This window comes from Anthonomus grandis, chromosome 4, assembly GCF_022605725.1.
Source record: "Anthonomus grandis grandis chromosome 4, icAntGran1.3, whole genome shotgun sequence".
Lineage (NCBI taxonomy): Eukaryota > Metazoa > Arthropoda > Insecta > Coleoptera > Curculionidae > Anthonomus > Anthonomus grandis.
Genome location: NC_065549.1, coordinates 8,822,813 through 8,837,531, shown reverse-complemented (window position 1 = coordinate 8,837,531; position 14,719 = coordinate 8,822,813). Strand labels below are relative to the sequence as shown.

General features: G+C 32.7%; 1 protein-coding gene across 2 annotated transcripts in view; it reads right to left on the bottom strand.

The window, feature by feature from the left end:
• The window catches only part of LOC126735750 (la-related protein Larp4B-like), a 72,729-nt gene extending 59,028 nt beyond the window's left edge, over positions 1-13,701 (bottom strand). The window contains exon 1 of one of the 2 annotated variants that reach the window (XM_050439840.1): positions 13,555-13,701. Coding sequence is in view for 1 of the 2 variants with exons in the window: in XM_050439839.1 (XP_050295796.1) it covers positions 12,778-12,784 (7 nt within the window). In the remaining variant the exon portion in view is untranslated. Of the gene's footprint in view, positions 1-12,777 lie in introns of both variants that reach the window. The other variant, XM_050439839.1, reaches the window with a different exon arrangement.
• Between the last annotated feature and the right edge of the window lie 1,018 nt (positions 13,702-14,719).

Sequence of the window (14,719 nt, the reverse complement as noted above, 5' to 3'; positions counted from 1 at the left end):
CAAGCCACATGAGTCTGCATTCTAACCTAACAGTTGCTATACGGGATTTGCATCGCAAGAAGCATGAAAACTATTCTCAGTGTGGGTCTCACCATTCTGACGCTGAATACTTGTCACCAAATACAAATACTTTCAGTAATTCTGCACTAAAGCTGCTTAACTACAATGTGCAAAGCTTAAACAATAAAGTTCTGGAGCTCGAGGTTCTGCTGGCTACACTATCTCCTGACATTCTCACAATTACTGAACATTGGCAAAAAAACCAGGACATAACACTTGTAAAGATACATGGGTATAACCTCTCAAGTTACTATGGTCGCTCTTGTTCAAAAGGAGGTGGCACTGCTATATTTTATAAAGATGATCTCAGTGATCATGTTAAAGTAGAGGAAGTAAACAGTCTACAGACTGGCACAGAAAAAGACTTTGAATTTTGCATTTCTAAAATTGTTATTAATAGCAATAATTCCATAATAGTTGTTTGTGTCTACAGATCACCTAGTGGTAACAGCCAATTTTTTCTCCACAATCTTGCTAACCTACTTGATGAGATGTATAATAACAAAATTCCTTTTATTATTTCAGGAGACTTTAACTTTAACTTTAGTAATCCTGATGACCATGGCGTGATGGCCTTGCTTGGACTAATGCAGACCTTTGGTCTAATACCTTACATTAACTCCAAAACTAGAATCACTGCTCACTGTGCCTCTCAGTTGGATAACATCTTTACAAATATGAACTCAAGTCTTGTCATATCTTCTGAAGTCCTTGTTTCTAATCTGTCTGATCATTATCCTCAAATTTTTGTTTTTAAGAGACAGATGGAGGTTCCCCAATGTGGTATGGTTGTGAAGCGACGAAAATTCTCAACACACAACATGAATCGATTTTACAATATGCTGATGTCGGAGGCATGGGAGGAGGTCTATTCTGCTGAAGGAGTTGAAGGAAAATATAATACTTTCTTTCGTATTCTCTTCTATTATTTTGATTTGGCTTTTCCAATATGTACGACTAGGTTGAAAAATAAGAAGCCAACCTGGATTACACCAGAGATAAAAAGATATTCAAACTACATAAAAGATCTCTATGTTTGGTACAAATATACTAATTCTAGGGAACACTACGTTACATACAAACATGAAAGAAAACAATATCGACGTTACATCTCCTCTTATAAAAAGTCTATAAATGATAACAAAATCCAAAATTCAAAAAACAAGATAAAATCAGCATGGTCAATCCTAAAATCTGAGTCAGGTAAAAATAAAACTAACAACAATATTGTTTTAAGGGAAGATGGTCAGTCCATTGAGAACCCAGCTTTAATCACCGAATTATTTGCTAAACATTTTACTCTTGACCATCAACAAAGCTGTAACTCCAATATACATGACTTGCATAATGATTATCCAACCATATTTCTCAATCCTGTTAATTCTCAGGATATCTTTAAGATATTGATGAACCTTCCAAATAAATTTTCCTCTGGCTTGGATGAAATTCCGGTTTTCGTCTTAAAGTTTGTTGGAATTCACTTAGCCGGACCCATTTCCAATGTGATCAATGAGAGTCTTTCTACCCAAATTTTTCCTTCTGCTCTTAAGCGGGCAAAAATAGTGCCTGTTTTTAAGAAGGGAGAAAAAACGAATATTGCCAACTATCGGCCAGTATCCGTATTACCATCCATATCGAAGGTATTTGAAAGGGTTATCTATCAAATAGTTATGAATTATTTAACTCACCATCAAATAATAAATAAACACCAATACGGATTTGTTCCCAAAAGATCGACGGAAATGGCCATTTATAGTGCAATACAATATATTATGGAGAATCTTGAGAGAAAGGCCAGTGTGGCTGGACTGTATTTCGATTTGTCTAAGGCGTTTGACACGGTTGACCATTCTTTACTGCTGGACATCCTGGAACGGTATGGCATCAGGGGTGCAGCATCTAAATTACTCAGTTCATATCTAGAGCAAAGAGAACAAATAGTTTGTGTGACACATTCCGGCTCACCAACGTTTTCCCGCCCCCAAATTATAGGAAGAGGTGTGCCTCAGGGCTCAATCTTGGGACCTGTGCTCTTCCTATTATATGTCAATGGCTTGCCTGAGCTGTTCCCTTCTGATATGATTTGTCAATTCGCCGACGACACATCAGTTATAGTTGCCAGGAAGACAGTGGCAGATCTTTCACGGGGCTGCTCATCCGCAGTGGAGCGCATGAGGACCTGGTGTCTGGACAGTAAGTTGTCTTTGAACTCTGGTAAAACGGGGTTGATTAATTTTTCGAAGGCCAATATTGTCTCAGAATCTCTACTTGTGTGGTCTGGTGGGCAGTCAATCCCTGTGGCCAATAGTATTAAATTCTTAGGAATACACATTGACCCCAATTTAAATTGGGAGAAACATATTAAAAACCTTTATTCCAGATTAGCTAGCTTGTGCGGATTGATTAGAAGATTAAGGGATGTAGTGTCTGAGGTATCTCTTCGCCTATTTTATTTCGGACAGGTACAGTCGATCTTACAATATGGTATCTGTTTCTGGGGATCTGCAAGAGGAGCTCTAGATATATTTAGAATGCAAAAGCGTATCATTCGTTGTTTATTGGGCATGACCTACAGAACTTCCTGTAGGCCTTACTTCTGCAAACTAAAAATACTCACCCTTCCCTCCCTATACTTTTCTTCCTTGGTGTTATTTGTGAAGAGACACAATCATTTGTTTGTTGAGAATAGGGAAATGTACGCTGAGGATGTGACTATGATTACACGACATAGAAGCGATCTCCGTATTCCATTGCATAATTCAGCTTACTATGAAAGAGGTTCTCATTATATGGCCATCAGGGCTTATAGAATGCTACCTGCTGATATTAGAAGCATTGAATCTACAGTCCAATTTAAAAAAGCTGTTTACCACTGGTTGCAGATTAAATGTTTTTATAATTTTACTTTTGAATAATAATTTTAACTTGTGTTAGATATTTAGAATATTTATTTTAAATTTTGTTATTTTGTTTATATAAGTATATTGCCTCTATGAATTCTAGATAAGAAAAATTAATGTACCCCATGGGAGCTAGATCCTCCTTTGTATGACGTTGCTTTGTCGTCCTGTATACGATTTTGTTGGCAAATAAAGGATATTATTATTATTATTATTATATGTCTTTATAGTTTTGAATATGTGGTAGATATTATGGTGCAGTGATATTGGTACTACTAGTTGTATTTTTTCTTTTACTTCTGTAAATAAATAATCTCTTTTATTAACTATTAAGTGTCTGGTTGATGTATCTTAACTGTGCGTTTGTATTTTATCTTTTTTATCATATTTTAAATTTTATTACTCAAGTTGAATTCTGTTAAGGGTGAAAGTAAGCATTATATATTTTTTTATGTTTTTAAATTGTATCACACATAGCACTATAATGCACCATTTTGATGTTGCTTTGTGATTAGAGATCATTTTGTTGGTAATAAGGGATGTGATTATTATTATCTAATAAAAAAATGTCTGCACAAGAAAGAATATAGCAACACAATAAACTTGTATGCAACTGAACTGGAGAAGCAACAGAGAAAGCACAGAAGAAACATGTTTGTTCAAATAACTGAACAGACCTCTTACCAAGAGCCAAAGATTGAGTTTCTAGACTTGCAAAAACAAAGTCGCAAAATGGCATCCTTGCTTGGAGTTCTAAAATATGAGAGCAATAGACTTCTAGCTGAATTAGAGACAATTTGCAAATCTACCTAAATCAATCTCTGATGACACATTTTGGTTGCAATGCACCTAAAATGGCACATAAGAATAGAAATATCCTTTTTTCACCATGCTAGATCTCTTTTTAGCTCCTAAATTTCATCTATTAGAAGTAAAAAAAGGTATGAAAAATGTAAAATTTCTAGAAATAAAGCCAGAGGCTTGTTTACAGAATGTCATTGAAAACTTAGTTAAAGGCTTTAACCAAAATGATAAATATAAAATGTTTTAATGATTTTTTAGGTAATAATAGTCTTGGTTTAAAGAATATGTTAGATAACTTTGAAGGTTGCTGTCACACTATATATAATAAAAGTATAATTCTAAGTTATTATATTAAGTATATGTATATACTGTATTAAATCTTGTAACTTTGACCAACACTTTTAAACAGAAAAATCTAACATTTATCAAGACCATTTCTGAGTTTAAAGATTGTATCATAGACAAGATTGCTGTATATTACTTGTAGACTCTCACATAGACAATGATACTATGTCAATTGGTATATTTTTATGGACAATAAAAATCTAGTCTCTGCTTCCAACAACAGTAATAAATTAAAACTTTCCCTCCTTTTATTAAATATTTAAAGTTTAAAACAAATCAACAAATCTGATAGTGTGTATATTTTTTTAGATACTATAGGATACCCTGATGTAGTTTTAGTCATTGAACATTGGCTTAAACCACATGAATGTTTTTATTCATGTATTTGAGTAATCTCTGGACATCTGCTATAATAGAGAGATGTGGTTTAGCTTAAACAAGTTATAGGAACTGACCTTGAGATTGCTAGGTAATGGTTCGATTCTAATAGGCTTTATTTTAATTTAAGCAAAACTCACATTGTTGGTTTTAAATGTGATGTAGAGGGTGATTGTTGTACTTTAAATTTAACACATGATTGTTGGTACTTTAAGTCTGGCGTCTCTGTCTGGTTGAATGAATGCCGACTTGTTTTTAAAAGTAATGGAGCACACCTCTAGTTTGAAAGAAAAACCAAGTCTTTTATTTTATGACAATCATGAGTCATCTATCCATCCAAGTTATCAATCTTGCTAAGGAAAATTGCGTCACTATTGTGACATTTTCACCACACTCGACCAATAAGATGCAACCTTTAGACATTGACATTTTTAAGCCTTTCAGTATTGCTTATAATGCTGCTATTTGATAGCTGGCTGATGCATCATCCTGGAAAGCCAGTTACCATTTATCAAGTTGCAGGTTGTGTGGGGGAAGCATATCAAAAAGCAATGACTTCAGCAAATATTACCTCCGCTTTTAAAAAATGCGGAATATTTCTGTTTGACAGAGAAATATTTACAGATATTGACTTTTTGCCATGCTCAGTCACTGATAGACCTCAACTAGAACTGGGTAATCAAACTCCTCCTTGGGAACCAATTGATGATCAAACTAAACTAAATGCAAATAGATTTATAACCCCAGAAGAAATTTGCCAGTTTCCTAAAGCTGAGCTGAGAAAAGACATCCAAAGGTAGACGAAAGGGAAAAAACATGATACCCACTGATACTCCTGAAAGCTGGAAGAAAGACAGGGTAATTCCAACCCTGTTGAATTATAATCAACTTTCTGATTTAACAGTATCTAAACTTCTCGGAATACTAATAGATTGTAAGCTGAACTTGGAGAAACACATAATGACCTTAAACAGAAAACTTTCATTGGGATATTTTCTGTTAGGGCCATAAGGGAGGAATTGGGTGATTGGTTTGGCATGGATGGTGTATTTTTTATTATTTAAGTGACACTTGAAACCAAAACCCCCTCCTGTCATTCGGCTAATCAGTGTCTATTGAATATAGTATTCATTTTACAAAAAAAAACAGAGAAAACTTTATTTATATTTTGGAAACCTTGATTTATGAGGGACAGAAAATGTATAATCACTTGCCATCAAGACTGTTAATTCTTTGAAGACTTTTCATCACTTAAAAAATTGCTTTTAGGTAAGGAATATTATAATATGGATGAATTATGATCACCATGATACCCTTTTGAAATGTGATCTTTGAAATGCTCTTATTTTTATTCCATTAAATTTAATCTAATATTTTAATAAGAGGTTTATTCTTTTATTAATGTTGTCTTTGCTAGGGTTTTTGGTGATGTTTAAAATTATATAAGATTTATTACGCAGAGATACTTTTGTTTTATTGACAAAATTCATATTCTTTGTTTGACCAATAAAGTACTTTTTGAATTTAAAATGACTTTAAGAAGTTTCAAAAAAATCAGTTACAAAATAAATCCGCATCCCTATACTAACTAGAACTTTAATGGACTATTAATATGCACAACCAGGAAAAAGGAACCTAATTATTTCCCAGAACCAACAAGTATTATTATTACCCTATGGATCCTAAATAATGATGTTAAACAAATTGTTTTATGCTAATGAGATTTATTAATGCTTCAACTTGTTTTCTTTTTCAAGAATTCCAACAGTGCAGATTAATTCTTATCTGGTCAATATTTGCTTACGAATCGAATGAGTCATTAACAAAACCACAAAGAAACATTACTTGAAACTGTTATGTATAAAACCTCATGTATGTCTTGTAAAAATTCCTATAAACGGTTACAGTAATTACACACAGTTTTATACATAATTGTTTATATACATTTAAAAGCTAAAACTAAATGTTGGTTGATGTATAGACATTTTATATGCGTGAAGTTGCTATATTAGGGGCATTACAAGCCAAATTATCTCTGAGATAATGTAATTTTTCTTTCTAGTTCAGTTAATGTTATAAGCGTGAATTTGCTTTCTATTCATGGGAAGACTTGTATCTCTGATGCAACAGGGTTGGGAAAGTTACAATAACAATAAAACATCAAATTTTTCATTGGAAACCATTGTTATGATTATCATGCTAGCAATTTCATAAATTATTGTGACATATGAAAGAACAGAGAAGAAAATACAATATTTATTTAACACTTTTGATTGGTAATAAAAAATCAGTATTCTATATGTTTCAATGCCATTGTTCAGTTCTGTCAGCTGATTGATAATCTTACAATGGGGGGATTACCAATCTAAGGATAAAATGGACACAAATAGTACCCAATGCATAGCAGATAGTGACAAACATTAATTCTAGGCATTCTCCGAGAATAAATGTTTGTCCTATTTCTCATGTTTTGCCTAGTAAATGAAATTTACATTTTCTTCCCATAATCGAAGCTGAAGTAAGTGGTGGAACTTGTACCTATAACAATATTTTAAAATCACAAACTTTTAAGACCTAATATACACAAGGAATAAAGAAGCCATGTACTCAATACACTCTTACTTCATCATCCTGAAAACAACCTATTGTGCCTTTAAAAACTATAAAGGTGTGAAATATTATGTTATTTATTAAGGGGGGATTTACCCAGCCAAACAAGTTAAAAGAAAATATGAATGGAAGAAATTGAAAGGTTCACATATACATACAAATTGATGTGGTATTTAAAAACAGTTTGAACAAATGTTTGTTCCAACACTTTTCAATCAAATTGAGTGACATGAAAATGAGTCATTTTAACAAAAAATCCCCTTGCAATAAGTTGGTTTAGATAAAAGTTGCTAAATAGCAAAATTACTGTGCTTCGCTATACATAATAATAATTTTACAAAAATTTCACACAGGTACACGAGACACAATAGTTATCAGGATGTTGATAAATTATTTCCACTTTGTGTAAATAATATGCTTACATATAACATGAATTCATAATTATTAATTTGACTGTAGAAATATATAAAAAAAAAATATTATAAAATCATTTAATAAAGTATAATAATTTTTTCATAATATGCCCAATTATTGTATCTTTGAAAACCACAAAGGTGTGAAATCTTATATTACCTTTTACACTTAAGTGGGACATAAGTAGGAAAATAATGTTCTTAGGTTTCTTATAATCCAGCTTCTTGTAGTATGATATGAGAATGTTTACAAGGTATTTTAGTTGAAGGCCACTTTACAAAGAGACAAGGACCAAACATCTAGGTATTTTCTTGTAACTGACCTATATTTCTTATTTTATGTTACTTGTCTATTTAAATAACCTTTTATACTTATGTATTAATGTATAAAATATGTTGCTCTATTTTTTATTTTAAAAGTTTCATAGTTGCTGTTGTTATTGTTATGATCTGGTTTATTTAATATGTTTCATTTATTATAATATACCATAATAAAATAATGATTAGTTTTGTTTACGAGGAGAAACAGGGTAATAACTTTAATTAAAGAGTGATTTTATGTTAAATTGCAGAAGTGCAGCTAAGTTTATCTCTAATTTTATCAAAATAACCAGACATTGTATTATTGAGACAGTGCATTTGTTCATCAGCCAAATCTTCAACATGTATGTGATTAATTTGCAGATTACCAAGAATTTCAGAGAAGGTCCAATACCCATATTTTTCCAAAAATAATTGTGAGCACAATTTCATGTCTTAATTTAGGAACTACATGCAAATCAAATAACTTGACACCATACCACACCAATACAGTCACAGATCTCATTTGAAACTACTGTACAAGTTGTACTTCTATTTCTATCCGAAGACATACCTAAACATAGATAGATAGTAAATAATTTATTGGTATAATATATACAAATTCAGTACTTATACAAGTCACATTCAATTAAACAAATGAAATTATGCAAGATTGATGAATATTTAAAATAAAATGTGAAAACTACAAAAAAAAGAGGTAATGAAACAGCACTATAGGTAAAAACTGGATCTGAGGTACTCCTCAGATGAAAAGAAGGTACCACACACAAGATACCTCTTGATTTCTTCTTTGAACTGACTAAAGTTACAAGCTATAATTCTAGCTGGTACTCAATTAAAGAATTTTTATGCTAAATATCTTGAATCTTGAAAAAAATAACCATTTCTGGATCTTTTGAGATGACCAAAGTCAGGTACCAAATTACTGTTGTTTCTTGTGGGGTAGGTGTGAAAATCTTTATGAGAGTTGTTTAGATTAAGATTTTGTTTAACATGCAACAAACAATGCATAATATACACACAGGGTAAGGTTAAAATGTTAAGACATAAATGAATTATGACAGTCCTCTCTATAGCCAAGACCGGAGATTATACAGATGCATTTTCTTTGTTGCCAAATGCCTTCTCAATATGAAAGGAATGACCCCAGGCAAGAATAGCAAGTTAAAATAGAATGGAAGTTGCTGTAATATGTTGTTAGAAGTGTATCTCTTAAAGTCACTCGGACCTGATGTCTGAATAAGAACAGTTCTCGAGACAGCTTCCATTCCACATTTAGGCAAGGAATCACATCCAATTTCCCTGTCGTTCCTAAGAGTTCTAACAACTCTTTCCTACCAACTGAAGCAACCAAAATTCTACTTGCTCCAGAGTTCAACAAACCAAAGAAAGATTGTCCTAAGATAAGGACATGCACCTGCATCTACATGAGGCAAAATATAATCAAAAACATGCTGCTGATTAATATCACTATAGGTTTTACTTACTAAGGTCAATTTAACATTTGAGGACAATCCCTAACCTAAAACTGACCTCTCCTTTGCCAAACAATCCCTTAAAAAATCTGGCTAATGTTTTTTGTGTAAAAGTGATATCAGATAAACAATATTTAGATAAGTGATTTGGTTGGTCACACTTAAAGCAACAGCAAGGGGTCTTTTCCTTAAAGTTTCAATTTTTTAGGTGAATGATATTCTAGATCAGGCTCTAAAGAAAGATCTCTAGGCTTAGAAGGTATATATTGTTCAATATATTCTAGTCTCCTCCAATTTTCAACAAAGTTCAACAGGATCAAATAGTGAATTGACTACTGAACAAATGCAAAGTCTGACTGATATAGTGTGTGTATAGATTTTGGTAAAATTGTAAACAAACTTGGCTGCACTTAAACAAAAAATTACTACAAATAGTACACCCATTTAAGCAAAGAGCAAAAATAATTATATTATTATTAAGAGTTTAATAAATATGTTATACTACAAGAAATTACTTAACATTTTTAACCTAATCATGATTTTATTACATTATATATATTAAATAAACTCATTGGCTATGAATTCAATGAGCAGAGCCAAGATTGAACATTAATCTGCAGGGTGTTCGCCTTTAGTTTGAAACTTTCTGAATTTTATATATTGGTAATCATGTAAATACCCACTACATGAAAATTAAACATGCAAGTTATGGCTGAATGATACAATTTTATAATGATTTCACACTGAAGCATGAAACACAATAGTTATCAGGAAGTTAATGCACTTTTTGTGGATATTGGAAACAACACTGAATTATAGGAATTTATAGCAGTTATTACTTCCAGTCAGTGAATCAATATTCAAGCAAAAATAAGTTGCAAAGAAACAAACAACTACTTTGGGTGTGAAATATTATATTACACTCTAAAATGAACCATCTAATCACCTTCTAAAATAGGCTATATGAAGTCAAAATTTTCTCCTTTTTAAACAAAGGTGTAGAATGTTCATGAAGTTTTGCCTCACACCTTTTGTAAAACAAAAATAGCATCCATGAGGTACTGGCTACAGGATTCCCAAAAAATAATACCATATTTTAGCCTTGACTTGTTGAAAGCAAAATAAACAGATTTTGCTAATGAGTGAGGTAATTTAATGGCTGCAATTCTGTAAACAGCAATGCTAATAATTCTAGAAACATATGCAATTTTGCTAGACAGCAACACAATATGTGATTTAAACTTTATCGATAATAAGACCTAACAATACCTACTGATTTTAGTTAAGTTCGGAAGGAGAAGAATTGAATCACACCAAAACTTAAGTTGTTGAAGATCTGTGAACAGTTTGTGACAGAGAATAGTTGTATTGTCAGGAAACAATGTAAATTTTCATTAATGAAAATAAAATATATTTTTTATTTTAAGTTGCAAGAATCTGCAGATAATGGACAATCCATTGTTAACTTGCCTAATAGATATATCTTGGCTCCTGATGGCATACCAAATGAAATGTGCTTCTCAAAAAGTGTATTTGCACAATTGTTAAACCTCTTCACATTTTGTTCAATATGTGATTGAAAACTTCTGTATTTCCTGACAGCTAGAAGTATAGTTTTGTAATGTCTGTTTTTAAGAATGAAGAAAGGATTGAGGTCAGAAACTACAAAGGTGTCAGCATTCAGTCCTCTATTCCCAAACTCTTTAATAGCTTAGTAGGTAAGTGATCAATTGAGGTTGGTGGATATGCCAAAATTTAGCATGGCTTTTTTAATGGTCGATCGACAGTCACATATTTGTTTTTATATCAAACTAGGCTGATCAATGCCATGGACAATTTTAAACATGTTAACTTAATTTATACAGATTTTTCAAAGGTCTTCAATTGGATCTCTAGTTTTATTGTGGGTCACCAGCAGAGGGTGAAAATAAGTTCTTTTTTGTCGGCAGCAATTTCTGTTACCTCAGGGGGTACCTCAAAAGGGACATTGTTCTACAATTTTCTTTAATTTAGTTACAGATACTATCAATTGCTTTCAGAACAGTTTTACTTTGGCTTCATTGTCAAGGGGATCAGACACTTTTGCAGGAAGACTTGGACAGACTTGCCGATTGGTGTAGGGATAATAGTCTGAATGTGTCCAGGTGCTGTTTTAATGAATTGAATTTGGAATTTTTTAGTTTTTAGGATGCTTGTACACAAGATTTTGTTGTCTTCCGTAATATAGCACATTTTCTTTCTTTCTCTTTCTTTCTTTCAATAGCTTTTATAAGGGTGTCAGAAAACATATTACTTCCTGCCTTATTGATGGGGTCATTTTTCAAAAGAATCTAATTTTCAACGAACATCTGAACGGAATTACAGTTATATCATCAAAAAGTTGTAAGAATGTTTCATTGGATACTGTAAAGGGTATCTATGGCTCGCTGGTTCATTCTAAGCTAGAATATGCCTTCATAGCTTGGTCACCTTATCAGTAAATACACAACTTAACTGTGGAAAGAGTTCAACATAAATGTTTCAGATTTTATGCATTCAGGATGGCTTTGTTTATTGCTGATCATGATTATGCATTTGTTGAGAGTAACTTACATCTGGTTATGGAATATGTCGGGTATGATGTTCATACATAATCTTTCCGTATTCCATTTCACCATACTATGGTCAAAATTCTCCCATAGATGGTTACTGTAAACTCATAAATAGTTGCAACATTGAAGTGTTTGGCCTGTCAGTGAATTTATTTAAGAAGCAATTGGTCAATTTTGTTATTTAGTTTTAATGTTTGAACCTTTTAAGTTTATATCTTGGTTTATATATTACACATTTTTGTAATTTGATTTGTTTTTCATATACCACAGAGGATTAGTTATGGGTTTTGGATTACTACATATGATGCTTATCTTGGATAACTTTAAGTTAACTTGTAGAATGCTGTTATTATATTATCAAATTATGTAATGAGGTATCCCGTCATTAATAAATAAATAAATAATTATTTGAAATCATAACATTCATCTGCACAGCATTTGCCTTTAGTTAAAAAGGTTCTGAATTTTATTTATATATTAGTTGTATAAATACCAACTACATAGACATTTAACATGCAAGTTATGGCTGAATATACATAATTTTATAATGATTTCACACTGGGGCATGAAATGCATTATCAGGAAGTTGATGCACTTTCTGAGGATACTAGTGAGGGCAATGTATGACATGAATTCATAATAGTTATTATTTTAGGACTAGTAAGAATGTTATTTTACTGTCAGTGGGTCAATATGGAAACAAAAAAAAAATCACAAAAAAAATACTGACAAAGATCTACTGTAAATCTGTCAAATCATTCACTATCACACTGCGTTTTTTCCCCAGGATCGTGGGTCAAAAAAAACGTCGTCGAGTGAAAGTTAAACATGTATAACAGACAGATAAATTTAAATATTATAAAACATATTGGGTACATACCATGCATGGTATTAAAGTTGGTGATAGTTGCAGCAAGTGGAACCTATTCCTAACCTTATTTTCGAAAAGTGATGGGTGTAATTTTTACGTCAAGGTCATTTACACTGGATACTGATGAGGACAGTTTTAATAACCGCGAAGGGATTCGCAAAAATGCATTTTTGTTAAAAGAAAAGGGAAATAAAATCAATCGGAACGCCACCAAATGCCAATCGAGCCACGGGCTAGAATCTCGATGCTACGTCGTTTTAGATTTTACGAATCGGTTGTTGGCATATTTGTGTGTTGACACCCCAGACCCAAATATCGAACTGGAAGTTACGTGATAACGCGACCAAAACAATAACGTTGGGCCCCAGTTTTACGCGATTTTACGAAACCAGAAATATCTTAAAAACACGTAGCTGTCGTAATGTGATGCACTGCCCTGCGAAAAGGGCACGACAAAGTTCGAAAATAAACGGAGTTTCTGCTATAATTACGCCAGCGCAAGGGAACCGAACGATTCACACCGAGACAAGTCACCCGTATTACAAAAATAAAGCGCCCGACACGACGTAATTTCGCCAATTTTCGAGTTTTAGGCCAAAAGCATGTGTCCGATTATTCGGCTTCCATGACTTGTCCTTACGGGTGGCACAGGATATTATAGATTGGCCGCCGCAGATGTGTCTGATGTCGATTTTTCGCCAGTTGGCACACAAACCACAATTAACCGAACACACGGATTAGTTTTCACAAAGTATCCTACACAATCAATAAAGAATTTTTGCTTACCGATTGTAAAAACTTTTGCAAAATTCGACACAATTTCACTCGGTTTTGGCAAAATGGCCGTCGCAGGGGCACATGCCACAAGAAAACTAGGAAACTGTTCTACCGGCCACAATACTTTACGACCGGGAGCGCTCGCGACATCTGTTTACGAAAAGTTACATTTAGAACATTTAGGCGGGCGCACGTAGGGAAAAGTTTGTTTTCTTGATGATTTTTCTTCAGTTGCATCTAATAAAGATGGAATCACTTTATTCTTCAACAGTTCTCACATTGTATGAAGAAAAATAAAAAAAAACAACTATCGGACTGATCGATAATTTCCAAAACAACACAAACAAAACGGCAAAATTTTTGACGTTGACAGGTAAACATGACATGTCAACAATGAACACGGCAGCGTTGCCAGTTCATCCGAATCACTTTCATCAAATAAATGTAACATTCAAAAGGAAAGGAAAAATTATAGCGGGTGAGTCAAAGAGAGAGAGTTAGAAGTATATTTAGAAAATTAAATGTTATTAATATCATTCAAATTACAAATTCTTTGATATATTTAAGGGAGCAGAAGGCGAAAATTATGGCGAATTATTCAAAAAGCCTCTTCTTGCACTGTATGAAGAAAAACAAAAAAAAAATAACGATCGGACTAATCGATAAATCCCAAAACAAAACGGCAAAACTTTTGACTTTGACAGGTAAACATGAAATTTCAACAATGAACACGGCAGCGTTGCCAATTCATCCCGATCGCATTCACCACAATAAATGTAACATTAAATATAAATGTATATAAATGTAACATGAAAAATTATAGCGGGTTACTCAACAAGCTAGAGTTAGAAGTATATTTAGAAAATTAAATGTTCTTAATATCATTCAAATTACAAATTCTTTGATATATTTGAGGGAGCAGAAGACGAAAATTATGGCGAATTATTCAAAAAGCCCCTTCTTGCACTGTATGAAGAAAAACAAAAAAAAAAAAACAACGATAGGACTAATCGATAATTTCCAAAACAAAACGGCAAAACTTTTGACTTTGACAGGTAAACATGAAATGTCAACAATAAAGACGGCTGCGTTGCCAGTTCATCCCGATCACATTTATCAAAATAAATGTAACATCAATAAGGAAATGGAAAAGAAAAATGAAAGCGGGTTATTC